Source organism: Prunus avium, chromosome 5 (genome assembly GCF_965620075.1).
Source record: "Prunus avium chromosome 5, drPruAviu1.hap1.1, whole genome shotgun sequence".
NCBI classification, from domain to species: domain Eukaryota; kingdom Viridiplantae; phylum Streptophyta; class Magnoliopsida; order Rosales; family Rosaceae; genus Prunus; species Prunus avium.
The window spans coordinates 25,656,065-25,672,716 of record NC_142288.1 but is presented as its reverse complement, the minus strand read 5'-3'; the positions used below and the strand labels follow the sequence as shown (position 1 = coordinate 25,672,716).

The 16,652-nt window shown below is 39.7% G+C and overlaps 3 protein-coding genes across 7 annotated transcripts; all 3 read left to right on the top strand.

Annotated features, from left to right (window-relative positions):
• The first annotated feature begins 325 nt into the window (after positions 1–325).
• On the top strand, positions 326–3,593 carry LOC110756184 (zinc finger CCCH domain-containing protein 43). 2 transcript variants are annotated; one of them, XM_021957581.2, is made up of 6 exons: positions 326–991; positions 1,316–1,381; positions 1,877–1,996; positions 2,153–2,428; positions 2,657–2,926; positions 3,194–3,593. In XM_021957581.2, the coding sequence occupies exons 1-6, from the start codon at positions 473–475 to the stop codon at positions 3,401–3,403; spliced, it is 1,461 nt and encodes a 486-aa protein (XP_021813273.1). In that variant the 5' UTR covers positions 326–472; the 3' UTR covers positions 3,404–3,593. The 2 variants fall into 2 exon arrangements, with proteins under 2 accessions (XP_021813273.1, XP_021813275.1); XM_021957583.2 differs by having other exon boundaries at positions 327–991; positions 3,322–3,593.
• A 654-nt stretch (positions 3,594–4,247) lies between these two features.
• LOC110756183 (zinc finger CCCH domain-containing protein 67-like) lies at positions 4,248–9,388 on the top strand. 2 transcript variants are annotated; one of them, XM_088253888.1, is made up of 6 exons: positions 4,248–5,403; positions 5,962–6,030; positions 6,553–6,672; positions 6,803–7,078; positions 8,446–8,696; positions 8,973–9,388. In XM_088253888.1, the coding sequence occupies exons 1-5, from the start codon at positions 4,690–4,692 to the stop codon at positions 8,689–8,691; spliced, it is 1,425 nt and encodes a 474-aa protein (XP_088110014.1). In that variant the 5' UTR covers positions 4,248–4,689; the 3' UTR covers positions 8,692–8,696; positions 8,973–9,388. The 2 variants fall into 2 exon arrangements, with proteins under 2 accessions (XP_088110014.1, XP_088110015.1); XM_088253889.1 differs by having other exon boundaries at positions 4,249–5,403; positions 9,102–9,388.
• Positions 9,389–10,232: 844 nt separating this feature from the next.
• LOC148294562 (uncharacterized) lies at positions 10,233–16,036 on the top strand. 3 transcript variants are annotated; one of them, XR_015836113.1, is made up of 7 exons: positions 10,233–11,426; positions 11,512–11,580; positions 11,749–11,868; positions 11,998–13,931; positions 14,220–14,495; positions 15,018–15,290; positions 15,894–16,036. XR_015836113.1 is itself a non-coding variant. In XM_088253885.1 (4 exons), exons 1-4 carry the CDS (start codon positions 10,887–10,889, stop codon positions 13,675–13,677), a joined length of 2,409 nt encoding a protein of 802 aa, XP_088110011.1. In that variant the 5' UTR covers positions 10,233–10,886; the 3' UTR covers positions 13,678–13,934. The 3 variants fall into 3 exon arrangements, 1 of the variants encoding a protein (XP_088110011.1); XR_015836112.1 differs by having other exon boundaries at positions 15,891–16,033; XM_088253885.1 differs by lacking the exons at positions 14,220–14,495; positions 15,018–15,290; positions 15,894–16,036 and having other exon boundaries at positions 11,998–13,934.
• Positions 16,037–16,652: the final 616 nt, after the last annotated feature.

Here is a 16,652-nt window from a genome sequence, read left to right as displayed (position 1 = left end):
ACTTATAAGTTTTAGGATCCTCTTACAATGTTATGGTATTCTCATATCCAAACTACTGTAAATCACTATCCAATCATATGTCAATTGCCAAACAGGAAGGGCATAATTGCATGACCCTTATGCAATTGCATTTTCAAAAAGTGGAAACTTGATAACTTGTATAACCGGTAACCAATTTTTTTTTAAATTTGGGAGCATCATAAATGACAAATGGTGCATGGGTGCACCTGGTGCACTGTAGAAGGTGCCTAACGTGCCATTCATTGCGTTGTTTGTCTATCCCCCAAAAAAGCTCAAAACCCCAAAAGCGTTTTATTCGCCAAAAAATAAAAAAAATCTCCCAAAAAGCGTTTTTCACACACCAACCAACCCCTCTCTCTCTCTCTCTCTCTCTCTCTCTCTCTGTCAAACATAGTCAGTTCATTTTCCTCTTATTTTTCTGAGAGTTAGGGTTTTGAAATGTGGAGGGAGAATGGAAGTCTCTGAAGCTATCTCTGTTCCCCCAAATCTCGATGCCAACAACAACCACCACATCGATGAGCACCACCAACCCAGCCATTCCGAACTAGGGTTTCTGCCTTCTTCCCCCGATCCCGATCCTGCACCGTCTGATTTCCTTGATGAGCTTCAGAAGCTGGATTTGAAGGAGAAGGAGGAGGATCACCTTGATGAGTTTCAGAAACTGGATTTGAAAGAGGAGGATGCCAAAGAAGAAGAAGACGAAGAAGATGTAGAGAAGAAGAGTTCTAATGGGCGAGAAACTGAAAATGAAAACGAAAACGAAAATGAAAGTGAGAGGCAGAGTGAACAAAGCGATGGAGGAGAAAATCAGAGTGAGGATGGTGGTGATGCAGAGAAGAAGGCCGAGGAAAGTAGAAGAAGATATCAGTACCCAGTGAGGCCTGAAGCTGAAGACTGTTCTTATTATCTGAAGACCGGGTCTTGTAAGTTTGGGTCCAATTGCAAGTTTAATCACCCCGTTAAAAGGAAGGTATAGCTCTTCTCTTTCGCCTTTAGCATATGCATATGTATGGTTGAAAGATTGGAACCCTTTGTTTATGTTTGCCCAGCTTCAGTTGTTTTCAGCTCAACTGCTGCCGCAAAGCCATGTTGTGTTTGCATTTTATTGCCTCTTGCTTATGGTTGTACTTGTAGCTGAAAACAAACATCTTGTTGGTGAAATTATTCTGTCAAACAAATAGCGACCTTTCGGTGGCTTAGTGTTGAAATGTTAATGTTTCTAGCCTTTTATGACTGGAATATCTCTACTATGTTTTCTCACTTTGTTGGTGTTATGTTTTTTGTCATATTGAAGGGGTCTAAGGACAAGGTGAAGGAAAGGGAAGAGTTTGGAGATAAGACAGGCCAGACAGAATGCAAGGTTATTAGTGTTGTGATTTTAAGGAACTCTTATGGTTTTTGCTGTAATTGAACATGTCTGAAATCGTTATACTTTGCTTTAGTTCATGTATTTGGTATCTATTTTCTTAGTATTCAGTGTTATGGTGATGGTGTTCCTGAGTCTGGGTTATCTGAAAGTTAGGCCAGCATGCATAACCAAATAAATAATCTAAAATCTTTTATCTTGTAGCGGAATACAGAATCCTTAGGTCTTGAACTTTATTTGTCCATATATATGGGACGGTGAGTCATCTGCTTTGACCAACCTATATAGTAAGTAACTAGTTAGCTTGTTTCTAGTGGATATTCTTTCATGAAAATTGTATGTTTTTTTTTTACAGTCACTTATTCCTATTCATATAGTAATTGCATTTATGCTTTCAGATGTCAATGACAATTCTTTCCTTTTTACCTTATCTTCAAATGGTGGACTAGTAACAGTTTCATGATGTTATAACACTTGAGCTTGTTGCAGTATTACTTGAGGTCAGGCGGATGTAAGTATGGAAAAGCTTGTAGATACAGCCACAGCAAAGGGAAACCTTCTGTAGCTCCAGTTGTAGAACTAAACTTTCTGGGCCTGCCAATTCGACCGGTATAAATTACAGATTCAATCCACAAAATTTTAAAAGTGATATCTATTCATGATTTTTATGAATTAAGATTTTATCTTTGCTTATCCTCTCTGTTTGTTGGAGCTATTATCGCATCTCAGCCAGTTACTATGAATATTTACTTTAACTTGTTACAGGGGGAGAGAGAGTGTCCCTACTATATGCGAAATGGATCCTGCAAGTATGCATCGAACTGCAGGTTTAACCACCCTGATCCTACAGCTGCCGGAGGATCTGATCCAGCGTCTGCATTTGGTAACGGTGGCCCTGCATCCTTGCAAGGTGCGCCACAATCAACAGTAGCCCCATGGTCTGCACCAAGATCATTGAATGAGACTCCACTTTACGTGCCAATGATGATTCCACCATCTCAAGGGGTTCCTTCCCAAAATACAGAATGGAATGGTTATCAGGTACATTTTCATCACTTTGATATACCAATTAACAGTTTTCAGGTATTAGAAAGCAAGATATCTTTTGTATGTTAACTTTTTTTCCATGTTCTTTTTCATTCATTTCTGTCTCAGAAAACTAATAATATGCCCATGAACGGATGCTATAAATGTGTTTAATTGTTGACATCCCTGGATTCAGAACTTGTTAATTGGCATTTCCTATTGTTTTACTTTTTGCATGTTCAGGCCCCAGCATATCTACCAGAAAGAAGCATGCCAGCACGTCAACCATATCTTATGAACAACTCAGTGACTGAAACCAACATCTATAAACAATACCCACAGCACCAGCAAGCTGAAGAATTCCCAGAAAGACCTGGCCAACCTTTTTGCAGTTATTTCTTAAGAACCGGTGATTGTAAGTTTAAATCTAACTGCAAATATCACCATCCGAAAACTCAGACTGCAGTATCCCCCCAATGTGTGCTTAGTGACAAGGGCCTCCCTTTGAGACCAGTAAGTTCACTCTTCTTTTGACCGTGCTTTTTGCAATCAGTTCATAATATTAGAATATAATCTTAGAAAGGGTTTTTTTTCACTTTGTTGATACATGGATAAAAAAACAGATGAAATGCTATTGAAAGGATTTTGCTCCTGAATCATAAAGATTCTTGACTAGCTGTACCTCTTTCCTCTTCTGTATGAGAACCTCAGTTTGATCACATATTATGTTTCATGATTGCATGCCATTGATCACTCCTAAATTTGTTTTTCAAAATCCAGGATCAGAACATTTGCACATATTACAGTCGCTATGGCATTTGCAAATTTGGGCCAGTTTGTAAATTTGACCATTCTGAAAATATAACATCTTCAACTACATCTGGTCCTGATCATCAACTTCCTTTCAGTGACTCGGCGACTACGAATGGGACTGGAACAGCTGGGAGCAGAAGTGGAACTGATGCGATAAGTCAGCTGCAGCCTGTGTAATAATTTTTGCGCAGGATTCGCAACATGCAATCTTTTTCTTGTTTTAGTTTATAAAACAGTGCTATCGAACTTTTCCACCCACCCCACCCACTTGCCGCAATCGTGTTAATGGAAACGGGACGTGTAAATTGTTTCTTATTTATGTCACTTTACCAGAAAATACAAGTTTAATTGCGAATTATTCCCTCAATTTCTCAAATTTGCGTTTGATGTCCTCATTCCAAGAGTATCTTTAATTTGGCTACGTGTTAATGAATCAAACTTGTGGAGACGTTTAATTTTATGCATTGGCTATCGTCTTGCATTTAACATTGATTAAATGTGTAAATAATCTCACCAATAAAAAAGACAACCATGTCCGCGAAACCTGCCAAGTATGAACTTTCCTAAACATGTGGGTCATGGCATCGGAGGAAGATTAAATACTATGGCAACAAATGAATAAGGGGAGAGTAGACTGAGACTCCCTAGAAACAAGATGGGAATTTTTCACAAGCTCTGTTCCTGTTTGGTGCAGAAAAATTTGTATGAAATTGGGATAGCGCTATTCCGGCCAATCACAATATGCTAAGTGGAAATGGTGTTCTTCTCCCAATCATAAGCCAAATGGGAAGGTTATCTCAAGCCCGTTCATGCAAGTGTTTCTCCTATTGGGGAGAGAGACTTACCTGCACCGGGGATAGGGCTACAGTCCTATCCCCCTCCAATCGCAGCCCGCCACTTGTCCATTTTCTGACAAAATTAGACACGTGGCGGGCTGCGATTGGAGGGGGATAGTCCTATCCCCGGTGCAGGCAAGTTTTTTTCCCTATTGGGGGGACTGGTAGAGTTGAAATGTGCTTTAAGCATGAAAAGCAAAAAACAAGAACAGTTGATTGATACATGGATAAACAATGTAAATTGCAAAAACCAAACAAGGGCAATAACATGGGAGAATCTCCACTTTTTCTCAAAAGCATCTTTACGACTGAAAAGCAACGCAAACATTACCTGGTTCTGCTTTTGCTTCGCATAGGAAAAAGCAGATGACTTTGACTTTACCAATCAAAACACTCGCAGACCCAATTTCCACAAGCCAAAACTGTAAGGGAAGGGAAGCAAGAAAGCAAACCCAAATTTGATTGAGTTGCAGGCAGCTCAAAAACTCAATGCCCTACTGGTGGTCAGATAGATGAGTGAGGATGCATGACTGGCACTGCTGGGTGCAACCATAATTTACCTGGTAGCAAACCCAGCAACCCAGTTTCATCTATCACCATTGATTCATTCTCAAAAACACGATCAGGATGTTGCCAGCCGCACGCCTCCTACTACCAGTCTCAGTGTCCGCGCTTTACGCGCTTTACGCACTTTACAAGTATCTGAGATCTGGAAGGGTAACAGAGCTCTCTGAAGACATCGCGGTTCCCCTAAATCCCGATAACAACGACGTCGTTTCTCGCCAACCGTCCCATCTCGATCCTGCCATCCTTGAAGAGATTCGGAAATTCGACCCTGCCGTCCTCGATGAGTTTCGGAAATTCGACCCGGCCCTCCTTGATGAGTTTCGGAAATTCGACCCCGCCGCCCTCGATGAGAAGCGGAAATTCGACCTTGCTGCCGTTGATGTGATTCGGAAACTCGATCATGCCATCATTGATGTGATTCGGAAACTCGATCCTGCCATCATTGATCAGATTCATAGATTGTGTGTGAAAGAAAAGGTGGAAGGTAAAGAAGAGGCCGAGAGGAATTGTAGTGGGCGCGAAAATGAAAACGGAAACGGAAATGAAAACGGAAACGAGACACAGAGCGAAGAGAGCGGTGGAGGAGGTGGAGAAAATAAGAATGAGTATGGTGGTGAGGTGGAGAAGAAGGTTGTTAATGAGGAAAGAAGCAGAATGCATCATTACCCAGTGAGGCCTGAAACTGGAGATTGTTCTTTTTATCTAAAGACTGGGACTTGTAAGTTTGGCTCCAATTGCAAGTTTAATCACCCTCGTAGAAGGAAAACCAATAAGGTATACCTCCCTTCTTTTTCCTTCATCATCATTTGCATACGTATGTTTATGGTGAAAGATTGAGACTTTTTATGTTTGCCAGGCCTCAGTTATCATTATTTCGGCTGAGAAGCCATGCCTGTGTTTCTGTAGTTTATTGGTTTAGTCGTTAGTGTATAATATGTATGTGTGCATTTGCTATAATGTATTTATCGGTTAGTATATTATGCTGTGATGATGATTTTTGTCAGCGGAATTGACTCGAAATGAAGGGACGCACCATTTTCATATTTTCTTAAAATGATATTGCCGTAGAAGAGATTTTTGCGGTGATTCAAAGCTAAAAGCCTGAAACTGGCTTTGTTCTTCTTTTTTCTTTTGGTCAAACCGGCTTTTCTCTTTACATGCATCTTTGTGGTGAAATTTGTTGTGCTTGTGCCAGAGAAATGGGGACTTTAGGTCTCCCTTGGTGTTTGAAACGTTAATGTTTCTGGCCTAATATAATTGCAGGAAATATTTCTGTTGTCAGTGCTCACTTTCTGTTTGTTGGTGTTTTGAAATTTATCATATTAATTGAAGGTGTCTAAGGACAAGATGAAGGAAAGGGAAGGGTTGGCAGCAGAGAAGCCAGGCCAGACAGAATCCAAGGTTATTTTCGTTATGATTCTCAGAAACTTTCTATCTCAAGTTATGGTTTTTACTGCAATTGTTTGTTCCCCATGTCTAGATTTTGTTTTACTTCATATATTTGGTATTAAGTAGTATCTCAGTTTTTTTGTGTTTTGATGATGGGGTTTCTGGGTTTGGTTATCTGAAAGTAAGTAGGTTAGCATGCATAATTGAATAAATAAGCTAACACATTTTTATCTTTTTTATAAGTATAGAATCATTAGGTCTTGAACATATTTGTTCATATTGTTGGGGAAGGTGAGTCATCTGTTTTAAAGAACATATAATAACTAGTTAGTTAATTTATTATTGGATGTGTTTTTACGACAAATGTTTGCTGTTTCATGACAATCAGCTATTCCTTTTTATACAGTGATTACAATTATGTTTTTAGATGTCAATGACAATTCTTTCCCATTGTACCTTATATTGAAATCTGTGCAATACACACGGTGGACTAGTAGTAGTTTCATGATGTTATGACACTTGAGCTTGTTGCAGGATTATTCCAGGTCAGGAGGATGTAAATATGAAAAAGCTTTTAGTTTCAATCCCAGAAGAGGGGAACCTTCTGTAGCTCCAATTCTAGAATGTAACTTTCTGGGCCTCCCAATTCGGCCGGTATAAATTCTAGGTTTGATCTGCAAAATTTTGAGGAATGAATATCTCTTCATGATGTTTAAGATTTATGACTTTATCTTTGCTTATTTTATTGGTCTGTTACCTGAATATTTATTTCAACTTGTTACAGGGGGAGAAAGACTGTTCCTTCTATATGCGAAATGGCTCCTGCATGTTTGGTACAAACTGCAGGTTTAATCACCCTGATCCTACAGCTGCAAGAGAATGTGACCCCCCATCTGGATATGGTAATGGCGGATCTGCATCATTACAAGGTGCATTGTCATCAACAGCAGCACCATGGTCTGCACCAAGATCATTGAATGATGCTCCGCTTTATGTGCCAATGGTGATTCCGCCATCTCAAGGGATTCCTTCCCAAAATACAGATTGGAATGGTTATCAGGTACTTTTTTTTCTTCACTCTCATGTTGTAGTCTTCAGTTTGAGTAACTGTCATCACTTTGATACACCAATTAACATTTTTTAAGGGATAAGATCTCAAATAAAATCTTTTTTGTGTTAACCTTTTTGTTCTATGTTATTTTTATTCATTTTTCTCATGAAACTAATATGACCTCTCTCTCTCTCTCTCTCTCTCTCTCTCGCATTCAACTAGTAATAGAACTACTACTGTCCTCTTTTGCATTTTCGCATACATGCTTTTTACCTTCGTTTTTGTTTTGGTTCTGCCATGTTTAGGCTCTAGAATATCTTCTAGAAAGAAGCATGCCTACACATCCACCCATATGTTATGAACCACTCAGTCACTGAAACCAACGCCTACGAACAACATCCACAGCAGAAGCAAGTTGAACAACTCCTAGAACGACCTGTTCAACCTGTTTGCATTTACTTCTCCAGAACGGGGGATTGTAAGTTTAGGGGATGTATTCATTTGAGATTTTGAAATATTTTAAAGAAGTTTAAAAGTTCAGGTGGTAGAAGTCTATAAAATTATGGGTGTATTCAATCCAACCTTTTTAAATTCCATCCAAATTTGGATGTATTAGATTTTAAAAGACTCCATAAAAGTTTGGGTGTATTAAAAGACTCATTGATTTTAAAGGAAATACAAAAAGTGATGGATTTCGATTGATTCTAGACTAATTTTAGGCCATGACAAATCTTTGCTCCCCCTTGAAGATTTTGATAGTCAAGATACAATTTCACCGCCTATATTACCACCATCTTGTCATGGCTATCACCACCACGGCCGCCCCCAATGCGACCACTATCGCCACCACCGCAACCACCCTCAATGCCACCGTCACCTTCACCCCAGTGCCACAACCATCTCCCAGTGCCACCGCCACCACCACCACCGTCACCACCGCTGCCACCCCCACATATTAGGTTCTTGTTTCATGCCATTGGTCACACAAATTTTGTACTAAATTTGTTTCAAATCCCAGGGCCATAACATTTGCACACAATATTCCCAGGGCCATAACATTTGCACACAATATTCCCAGGGCCATAAATTTGTTACAAATTTTGCATAAGAAAGCAAGATCTATTTGTATGTTAACTTTGTTTTTTCTGGCCATGTTCTTTTTCATTCATTTCTGGCTCAGAAAACTAATAATATTCCGATGCACGGATGCTATAAGTTTGTGAAAATTGACAATATTTTGAACAAATTGCTGTCTGCACTAGTAATTTGTTTAGTTGTTGACATCTGTGCCTTCAGAACATGTTAATTGGCATCCCTATTAGTTTTTGGGATTCCTGTTGTTAATTGGCATTGTTGTTTTACTTTTGCATGTTTAGGCTCCAGCATATCTACAAGAAAGAAGCATGCCCACACATCAACCTTATCTTATGAACAACTCAGTGACTGGGACCAACGTCTATAAACAATACCCACAGCACCAGCAAGCTGAAGAATTCCCAGAAAGACCTGGCCAACCTGTTTGCAGTTATTTCTTAAGAACGGGTGATTGTAAGTTTAAATCCAACTGCAAGTATCACCATCCGAAAACCCAGACTGCAGTATCCCCCTCTTGCACCCTTTGAGACCAGTAAGTTCACTCTTCTCTTGACCGTGCTTTTTGCAATCAGTTCATAATTTTGGAATATGATTTTAGAAAGGATTTTTCACTTTGTGACACATGGGAAAAACAGATGAAAATGCTATTGAAAGGATATTTGCTGCTCTTGAATCATGAAGATTCTTGACCAGCTGTACTTCTCCCCTCTTCTGTATAAGAACCTCAGTTTGATCACATAGCATGCTTCATGATTGCATGCCATTGATCACACAAAATTTGATCCTAAATTTGTTTTTCAAAATCCAGGATCAGAACATTTGCACACATTACATTCGCTATGGGCATTTGCAAATTTGAGCCAGCTTGTAAATTTGACCATCCGTTAAATATAACATCTTCAACTACATCTGGTCCTGATCATCAACATTCTTTCAGTGACTCGGCGACTACGAATGGGGCTGGAAGTGATACTGATGCTACAAGTCAGCCGCAGCCTATGTGATAAGTTTTGCGCAGGATTCGCCATCACCAAGCACATGCAATCTCTTTGTTCTGTTAATTTGATCTCAGAAATGTATCAAACTTTTCCACCCAGATGCCGCAATCTTGTTAGATGTGAGAACTCTATGGAAACGGGACGTGTAAATTATTTCTTATTGATGTCATTTTACCAGAAAATACAAGTTTAATTGGGAATGTGCTCTCAAGCTCCCGTTTGATAACTATTTCAATTTTAGTTTTTAGTTTTCATTTTTCATTTTTTGTGCTAGATTATAGAGAAAAATGAGAGTGGGGATGATATTGAGAGAGAGGATGGGAGGGAGGACTCACAAAAGTGAAAACAAAATCTTGAAAGTGAAAACAATTTGAAATAGATTTCAGTTTTTAGTTTTTGTTTTCACTTTTGTTACTCCTTCTTTCTATCCTCTCCTCTCCCTCTCAATCCCATCTTCATTTTTATTCTCACTTTCATTCTCCTTCTTTTTCCTCTATATTCTAGCACAAAAAATGAAAAATGAAAACTAAAAACTAAAATTGAAATAGCTATCAAACGGGCTCTAAATTTTGTGTTTTATGTCCTTTCTATTTCCGAGAGCATTATTCAATTTGGGTTGGTGTATCTCACTTAAAAGACGTATTTGCGTTGAGTCACCACTCAACTCCAGGGCCTTTTTTTTTTTTTTTTTTTCTTTTTTGGCCTTGTTGTATATACGTGTATACTATATATAATCTCACCAAAGTATGTTTGAACATGTGGGTCATGACATAAGATTAAAATAATACATTTGCCACCAAAGGAGATAAAGTTGATTCGTAGAGAATTGACAGTGAGACTACTCTCCCTTGAAAAAAGTTGGATTTCCGTCACAAATTTGGGGTGTGGTAAAATCCTTGAAGCTGAATTATGGGGTATTTTCAGAGGCTTATCTCTTACGTGGAATGAAGGCATTCGAAGAATTAAAGTGGAGAGTGACTCTGTTACTGCTGTTTCCTTAATTAATGGTGAGACTAGGCCTAGTCACCCTCTCTCTAGCCTCATCCACAGTTGCAAAGACATGCTGTTGCGTGACTGGGAGTGTTCCATTTCTCATATTTATAGAGAGCAAAACACTGCTGCTGACCATATGGCTCATATTGGTCAAAGCTCCAATTTGGGTTATCATGTTGTTGATCTTCCCCCTCCTTCTATTGTAAGCCTCTTGGCAAATGACTCTGTTAGAATGACCACTGCTAGGCTTGTCCCAGTGTAGTTCTCCTTTTGGTCTCTTTCTTGGGCTTCGGCCCTCCTTGTAACCGAAAAAAGAAAAAAAAAAAAAAAAAAAAAAGTTGGATTCCTAAGTTTTTAGCAGAAGCTCTGTTCCTGTTGAAATTTTGTAAATGGGTATCAAGGGAGAGAGCCTCAACTTTTCCATAAGCAGCTTTGATACTGAAAAGACACCCAAAAATCCCTGCTTCTGCTTCTGCTTCTCGTTGAAAACAGTAGTAGACCCAATTTCCACCACCACAAGTCAAAACTGAAATCCGATTGAGTTGCATGCAGCTCCTCAAACTCCTGTGATCAGATTCAGATGAGTGAGTTGGTAGTTGGTAGTTGGTAGTTGCTATGCTAAGTTGACAGCAAACAAACCCAGCAACCCAGCAACCCAGCTTCACTTCATCCATCACTAATAATTAATTAATTAATTCTCAAAGCACGATCAGCACAAGCAGGCACCGGTGATGTGGCCATCCGCACATCTCCTACTACCAGCAGCAGCTGCAGCAGCCCCAGTGCTTTACAGATTTTATAAGTATTTGAGACCTGAAGTCATCAGGGTTCCCCAAAATCCTCCGGAACTGTCTGATCTTGATCTTGCCATCCTTGAAGAGATTCGGAAACTCGGCCCCGCCCTCCTTGATAAGATTCTCAAGGACCCCACTCTCCTTGATGAGTTTCGGAAAATCGACCCCGCCATCCTCCAAGAGTTTCGGAAACTCGATCCTGCCATCATTGGCAAGATACTTCAATCCTGTTTGAAAGACAACAAGGAAGGTGAAGAAGAGGCGGACAGGAGTAGTTGTAGTGGGCGCGAAACTGCAAAACAAAACGAAAATGGAAACGAAGAGACGGATGGAGGAGGAGGAGAAAGTAAGAATGAGAATGGCGTTGAGGTGGAGAAGAAGGTTGTTGATGAAGAAAGAAGCAGAAGCCAGCATTACCCAGTGAGGCCTGGAGCTGTAGAAGGAAAAACAGGAAGGAAAAACAAGAAAACCAATCAGGTATATCTCTCTTCTTTTTCCTTCAGCATTTGCATATGTATGTTTAAGGTTGGAAGATTGAGACTTTTTATCATATTAATTGAAGGTGTCGAAGGACAAGATGAAGGAAAGGGAAGGGTTGGCAGCAGAGAAGCCAGGCCAGACAGAATGCAAGGTTATTTTCGTTATGATTCTCAGAAACTTTCTATCTCAAGTTATGGTTTTTACTGCAATTGTTTGTTCCTCATGTCTAGATTTTGTTTTACTTCATATATTTGGTATTAAGTAGTATCTCAATTTTTTGTGTTTTGATGATGGGGTATAACACTTGAACTTGTTGCAGGATTATTCCAGGTCAGGAGGACGTAAATATGGAAAAGTTTGTAGTTTAAATCCCGGAAAAGGGGAACCTTCTGTAGCTCCAATTCTAGAATGTAACTTTCTGGGCCTGCCAATTCGGCCGGTATGAATTCTAGGTTTGATCTGCAAAATTTTGAGGAATGAATATCTATTCATGATGTTTAAGATTTATGATTAATCTTTGCTTATTTTATTGGTCTGCTAGCTGAATATTTATTTTAACTTGTTACAGGGGGAGAAAGACTGTTCCTTCTATATGCGAAATGGCTCCTGCATGTTTGGTACAAACTGCAAGTTTAATCACCCTGATCCTACAGCTGCAAGAGAATCTGACCCCCCATCTGGATATGGTAATGGCAGATCTGCATCATTACAAGGTGCATCGTCATCAACAGCAGCACCATGGTCTGCACCAAGATCATTGAATGATGCTCCGCTTTATGTGCCAATGGTGATTCCACATGTTCAGATAGGAAGCTGGGGTAATGCAGGTGGGGCTTGGGCCCAATCAGAGGCAGGAAACAAAGATGAAGCAAGTGGCTGGACAAAACCTGCTTTTAATAATGAGAATCAGAATGACAGTTGGAAGAAACCAAGTGGTATAGATGACAATAAAAGAGCTTCCTGGGGTAAAGCAGATGGAGGTTCTACTTGGACTAAACAAGATGGAGATCCTATATGGAATAAACAAGGTGAAGGTTCTACTTGGAATAAACAAGATGGCAGTTCTGCTTGGAATAAACCAGCAGGAGATTCTTCTTGGAGTAAACAAGCTGGAGGGTCTTCATGGGGTAAACGAGCTGATGTAACAGCAGGACATTTGTCTGGCGAAGTGGGGAATCAAGATAATGGTTGGAAGAGAGCAAGTTCTTTTGGTGGCAGTCAATCAATAGATGGTGGGAATGGAGACCAACCTGAGGATTTCAATAATAATCAAAGTGGTGGGAATTGGAGAGGTGGTTCAGGTAGAGGAAATTCAGACAAAGGAGGTTTTAGAGGTGGACGGGGTTTTGTAGGTATAGGTGGTGATAGAGAGGAGGATAGAGGGGGTTTTGGACGTAGATGGGGTTTTGGTGGTAGAGGTGGAGACAGAGGGAGCTTTGGTGGTAGAGGTAAATCAGACAAAGGAAGGTTTGGTGGTAGAGGCTATGGAGGAAGAGGCCATGGGAGGGATCAAAGTGGTGGTTGGAGCAATAGAAATGAATCTATTGATAATAACTCATCAGGCTGGAGCAAAGGGGCAGACGGTGCTGGCGAGGGATGGAAAAAGAGTGGAGGAAGTTGGAACCAAGGAGGTGGCAGTAAGAACGATTGGCAGGGTAGGAACTCTAGTGGATGGAGTAGCCAGAGCTCCGGTTGGAACCAGTCTGATGTGACTAAAAGAATTGGTGGTTTGGGATCAGGTTGGAATCAGACAGTGGAGGCTAAATATACTGCTGGCACTCAGGACAAAGGAACAGGTTCTCATAATGAAGTGGGCAGAAACTGGGGAAACAATTGGAAATCATCAGATGCTTCTAATGGGGACCAATCGTCTAGCTGGAAACAATCGACTGCAGCCAGAGAAGTCAAAGGAACCACTGATCAAGATGGGGGCTGGAACAAGGGACCGAGCTCAAACGCACAAGCTGGGGGCTGGGGCAACCAGGGTTCAGGTTGGAACAAAGGAACAGGTTCAGGATTTGGAGGTGGTACCGGAGAGCAACCAAGTGCTGCTGTTGGAGGTCAATCATCTGACTGGAAGCAATCAAGTGTTGCAAGCGGGGCTCAATCCTCTAGTTGGAATCAATCTGGTGAGGCAAAACAAGGAACTGATGAAGGTGCAAAACTGACTAATTCATGGGGCAAAGCAGCAGCAGCAAGCTCTTGGGGCAAGGGTTCTGATGGTGGAAGTAGCAAAGGAGGGTGGTGATCAAATCACCTCCTCAAAGAATTAGGGTTTTAACTTAAATGGTGTAGATACTGCTTTGTCTTTTGCAGAGCTAGAAGAGTCTTAACTTAAACCCCCGTGTCTATTGACAATGGTTGAAATTTTGTATGCATCTCTTTGAACCCCAATCTTGGCTAAACTATCCCTTTGTCAACGTTCAAGCTTTTCTAACAAAAAATGATGATTCCACCATATCAAAGGGATTCCTTCCTAAAATACAGAATGGAATGGTTCAGGTACTTTTATTCATCACTCCCATATTTAGTCTTCAGTTTGACTAACTATCCTCACTTTGATACACCAATTAACATTTCTTAAGGGATAAGATTTCAAATAAATCTTTTTTGTGTAACCTTTTTGTTCTATGTTATTTTTTATTCATTTTTCTCATGAAACTAGTAATATGACCTCTCTCTCTCTCTCTCTCTTGCATTCAACTAGTATAATAGGAGTACTACTGTTCTCTTTTTCATTTTCGCATACATGGTTTTCCCTTCAAATATTTTTGGTTGTGCCATGTTTAGGCTTCAGAATATCTACCAGAAAGAATCTTGCCTGCAACTCCAGCCTATGTTACGAACTACTCAGTGACTGAAACCAAAACCAACACCTTTAAACAACATCCACAGCAGAAGAAAGTTGAAAAACTCCTCGAACGACCTGGGCAACCTGTTTGCATTTAGTTCTCAAGAACAGGGGATTGTATGTTTAAATATAATTGCAAATATCACCATCCAAAAAATCAGACTGCAGTGTCCCCCTCGTGTGCACTGAGTGCCAAGGGCCTTCCTTTGAGAACAGTAAGTTCACTCTTCTTTGAATTATGCTTTCTAAAGTGAATACATAATTATGGAATATGATCTAACAAGTACCTGCTGTACAATATTTTAAGTGATTGAATAATTGGAAATTTCAAAAATTTGCAACTTTTTAGCGTCCTTTGGATAAATTAGCAATGTGCCACAAAAGTGTTCATTACGAATACAAATTTGACATTGGGAAGAGATTGTAGTGAAAGTTGTCGATATGTCTTTTCTATATATATATTTTTTTTGGTGAAGAAAACCAACATGTCATGTCTCTTTCAACATAAAGATTCTTGACTAACTATGAGAGCCTGATCACATATTACACTTAATTATATCATGCCATTTATCACACAAATTTTGTACTAACTTTGTTTCAAATACCAGTGTCAGAACGTTTGCACACAATACCATAGCTATGTCATTCACAATATTCAACTTCCATGAGCATCTCTATTGCATTTTAGCATGCATGCTTTTCCCTTCAATTATTTTTTTTGGTTGTGCTATGTTTAGGCTCCAGAATATCTACCAGAAAAAAGCATGTCTGCTGCACCTCCACCCTTTGTTATGAATCACTCAGTCACTGAGACCAACGCCTATGAACAACATCCACAGCAGAAGCAAGTTGAAGAACTCCCAGAACGACCTGGGTGACATGTTCGCAATTATTTCTCAAGAACAGGGGATTCCAAGCATAAATCTAATTGCAAATATCAGTATCCAAACAAGCACACTGCAGTGTCCCCCTCATGGGCACTGATTGACAAGGGCCTCCCTTTGGGACCAGTAAGTTCACTCTTCTTTGAATTGTGCTTTTTAAAGTGAATGCATAATTATGGAATATGATCTAACAAGTACCTGTTGTGCAATTATTTTTTTTAAACACGGAATAATTGGACAATTCAAAATTTTGCAAGTTGTTATGTTCCTTTGGATAAATCAGCAATGTGCCACGAAAATGTTCATTGCTGACACAAATTTGACCTTGGGAAGAGATTGTAGTGAAAGTTGTGGACATGTCTTTTTTTTTTTCTCTTTCAGCAGAAAGATTCTTGACTAACTATGACTCTGAGAGCCTGTGTTTGATCACATATTACGCTTCATTATTCAATGCCATTGATCACACAGTTTTTTTTTCAAATACCAGCGTCAGAGCATTTGCACACAATAGCGTAGCTATGGCATTTGCCATATTCAACTTCCATGGGCATCTCTTTTGCATTTTCGCATGCATGGTTTTCCCGTCTTTTTATTTCTTTTTCTTTTTTGTTGCTGTGCCATGTTTAGGCTTTAGAATATCTTCCAGAAAGAAGCATGCCTACCCCTCCACCATATGTTATGAACTACTCGGTGACTGAAACTAACGCCTATGAACAACATCCACAGCAGAAGCAAGTTGAACAACTCCCAGAACGACCTGGGCAACCTGTTTGCATTTACTTCTCAAGAACAGGGGATTGTAAGTTTATATCTAATTGCAAATATCACCATCCAAAAAATCAGACTGCATTGTTCCCCTCATGTGCACTGAGTGACAAAGGCCTCCCTTTGAGCCCAGTAAGTTCACTCTTCTTTGAATTGTATTTTTTTAAAAGCACATACATAATTATGGAATAGGATCGAACAAGTTGCTGTTGCACAATTTTTTTAAGTAATGGAATAACTGTGAAGCTTAAAATTTTGCAATTTTTTAGCTTCCTTTGGATAAATTAGCAATGCGCACCACGAAAATGCTCATTACCAGTCCTTTGTATTCAACATAAAGATTCTTGACAAACTATGAGAGCCTAACTTTGATTACATATTACGCTTTATTAGTGATGTCATTGATCACAATTTTTTATATACTAAATTTGTTTCAAATCCAGGGCTAGAACATTTGCACACAATACAGTACCTATGGCATTTCCAATTCAGGGCCAGCTTGTAAATTTGACCACCCGTCGTTATCAACTTCCCTTCTGCGACGCGGCGATGACAAATGGGGCAGGGAACATCCGGAAGTAGAAGTAGAACTGATGCTACAATCAGTCGCAGCCTCTGTAATAAGTTTTGCATGAAAATTGAAATGGATGCTTGTGCACAGGATTCGCATCACCAAGGATATGCAACTCCTTTTATGCTATTTAGTCTTGGAAATGTATCAAA

Bases quoted from the DNA above. Each gene is read 5' to 3' on its own strand.
- LOC110756183 (XM_088253888.1), top strand. From the start codon at position 4,690: ATGTTGCCAGCCGCACGCCTCCTACTACCAGTCTCAGTGTCCGCGCTT. The intron at 5,404-5,961 runs GTATACCTCCCT...TATTAATTGAAG, and splicing joins GTAGAAGGAAAACCAATAAG to GTGTCTAAGGACAAGATGAA. The intron at 6,673-6,802 runs GTATAAATTCTA...AACTTGTTACAG, and splicing joins TGGGCCTCCCAATTCGGCCG to GGGGAGAAAGACTGTTCCTT.
- LOC148294562 (XM_088253885.1), top strand. From the start codon at position 10,887: ATGTGGCCATCCGCACATCTCCTACTACCAGCAGCAGCTGCAGCAGCC. The intron at 11,427-11,511 runs GTATATCTCTCT...TATTAATTGAAG, and splicing joins AAAACAAGAAAACCAATCAG to GTGTCGAAGGACAAGATGAA. The intron at 11,581-11,748 runs GTTATTTTCGTT...AACTTGTTGCAG, and splicing joins CAGGCCAGACAGAATGCAAG to GATTATTCCAGGTCAGGAGG.
- LOC110756184 (XM_021957581.2), top strand. From the start codon at position 473: ATGGAAGTCTCTGAAGCTATCTCTGTTCCCCCAAATCTCGATGCCAAC. The intron at 1,382-1,876 runs GTTATTAGTGTT...AGCTTGTTGCAG, and splicing joins CAGGCCAGACAGAATGCAAG to TATTACTTGAGGTCAGGCGG. The intron at 1,997-2,152 runs GTATAAATTACA...AACTTGTTACAG, and splicing joins TGGGCCTGCCAATTCGACCG to GGGGAGAGAGAGTGTCCCTA.